Raw genomic sequence first — 1663 nt, 5'->3', positions numbered from 1 at the left:
AGTTTGGAATAAGCTGACAAGGCCTTATACTATAAACAAATATTAAAACCTTAGCCTTTTGGAGAGAGGAATTAAGAGACCTACGAGAGTTGTTTTACATAAATTATCAATCTAAATATTGTTTCCCTATATTTTTCTACCTCCTTATTTACTACTTCCTTCATTCTAGTAACATTGCAACAACTAGACTTTTACACTATTCGTCATGCTCGTTTGACCACATACTATAATTTATAAGTAAAGTAACATATAGTCATGTAGGGTGTTGTTAGATTTGTCTTGTAAAACACTTTTATAATATCAACTTTTTATATAACTCTTATATAAATATGGATATTTAGGATGTGTAATTTCATCCTTATTGCACTATCAGTGAGACAGAGGAAAAATGAAATAATAAAATTTACAATAAAACTTAATACAACAAAACTTATTTAAAATATGGAAAGATAATTAGACTTAACATTCTCAAACAACAAAAGAGGCAATTATAACGCTAAGGCCCGTATTTAATGTAGCATACTTTGGGCCAAATTGAATTATACGTAGTATCACACAAACAAACTTAAAAGAACTCTAAAATAAAACGATAATTATGGATCTTGATCTGCATCAGAGTTCCTTGGTGATCACTCCTTCTTGTTCTTGTAACTCTTGGAATAAAAATCCACAAACAAATACAAAAGAGAAGTATTAAACACCACACCAAAACTCCAAGCATATTTAGGACCAGAACATGGGTACTTCACCAAATGATAGTACAGTGCAACTCCTGCCGCGAAAAACCCGAAAATGAACTGTATAATCTGTATATTTGTGACCATCCTCTTCCAACTCGGCCGCACCCCAAGCGAGCACATTAAGTAGTACCCGTACATAACCGTATGGACCGACGCGTTCGTGACTACCCCTAAGGGAAACAACGACTGAGCCGCGTCGATCCAAATGTAGCACATGATCAACACCATTGAATGGTGGAATACATGAAGAAATGACAGGCGTCTTCGGGTGCTATTCCCGTTTAAGAGAATCAAGAGTGTGTCTGTAAACTCGAGGATTTTGGACAAGTAGAAGACGTAGCCCCAGAAGAAGACGGGGCCACGTGTTGGGGTTCGGTTAGCAGGGAAGCAGAAGATCCAGTCGGGGTTGGGCATTTGGGATAGGGTGGAGAGGCCGCACCCGACGGCCATCAGGAGGGATAGAGAGAAGGAGAAGAGATTGTAGACTACGGAGATGGAGCGGAGGGGTAATGAGACGGGCCGAAACGAGTACCGGGAGAGGAGTAATGTCAAGGAGATGTAGGAAACAACGGTGAGAATGAGGAACTGAAGTGATGCACCATTTGTTGTGCCTGTTTTCCATTCAAAGTTGTGTATTGTTGGGTGATAAACTAGCCAGTTTTTGGCTGTTTTTATCACTGTTTCCATTGTTATTTTGATATTTTTTTTGTATGGGGGAAGTTTGATGACTTTAGAGGGAAGGGATATAGAATGTTAATGTTTATGTTGGATGACTCATTGTTACTTCTAAGATGGTTTCCTTTTATAGAAGAATTGAAAGTCTTTGTATCATTTGCTTTGAATTAGTCATAGATTTTGAGTGTGATGGACTATGTCTTAAATTGTCTTGAACTTGTTAAAACATTTTCATAAAATATTTTAAC

The 1663-nt window shown here is 37.3% G+C and overlaps 1 protein-coding gene across 1 annotated transcript; it reads right to left on the bottom strand.

Annotated features, from left to right (window-relative positions):
* Nucleotides 1-521: 521 nt before the first annotated feature.
* LOC145568020 (uncharacterized) lies at nucleotides 522-1427 on the bottom strand. Its single transcript, XM_081627469.1, has one exon. It carries the CDS (start codon nucleotides 1425-1427, stop codon nucleotides 630-632), a length of 798 nt encoding a protein of 265 aa, XP_081483595.1. The 3' UTR covers nucleotides 522-629.
* Between the last annotated feature and the right edge of the window lie 236 nt (nucleotides 1428-1663).

This window comes from Chenopodium album, chromosome 2 (assembly GCF_948465745.1).
Source record: "Chenopodium album chromosome 2, dcCheAlbu1.1, whole genome shotgun sequence".
In the NCBI taxonomy this organism is placed as follows: Eukaryota; Viridiplantae; Streptophyta; class Magnoliopsida; order Caryophyllales; family Amaranthaceae; genus Chenopodium; species Chenopodium album.
This window is presented reverse-complemented; position numbering and strand designations above follow the sequence as displayed.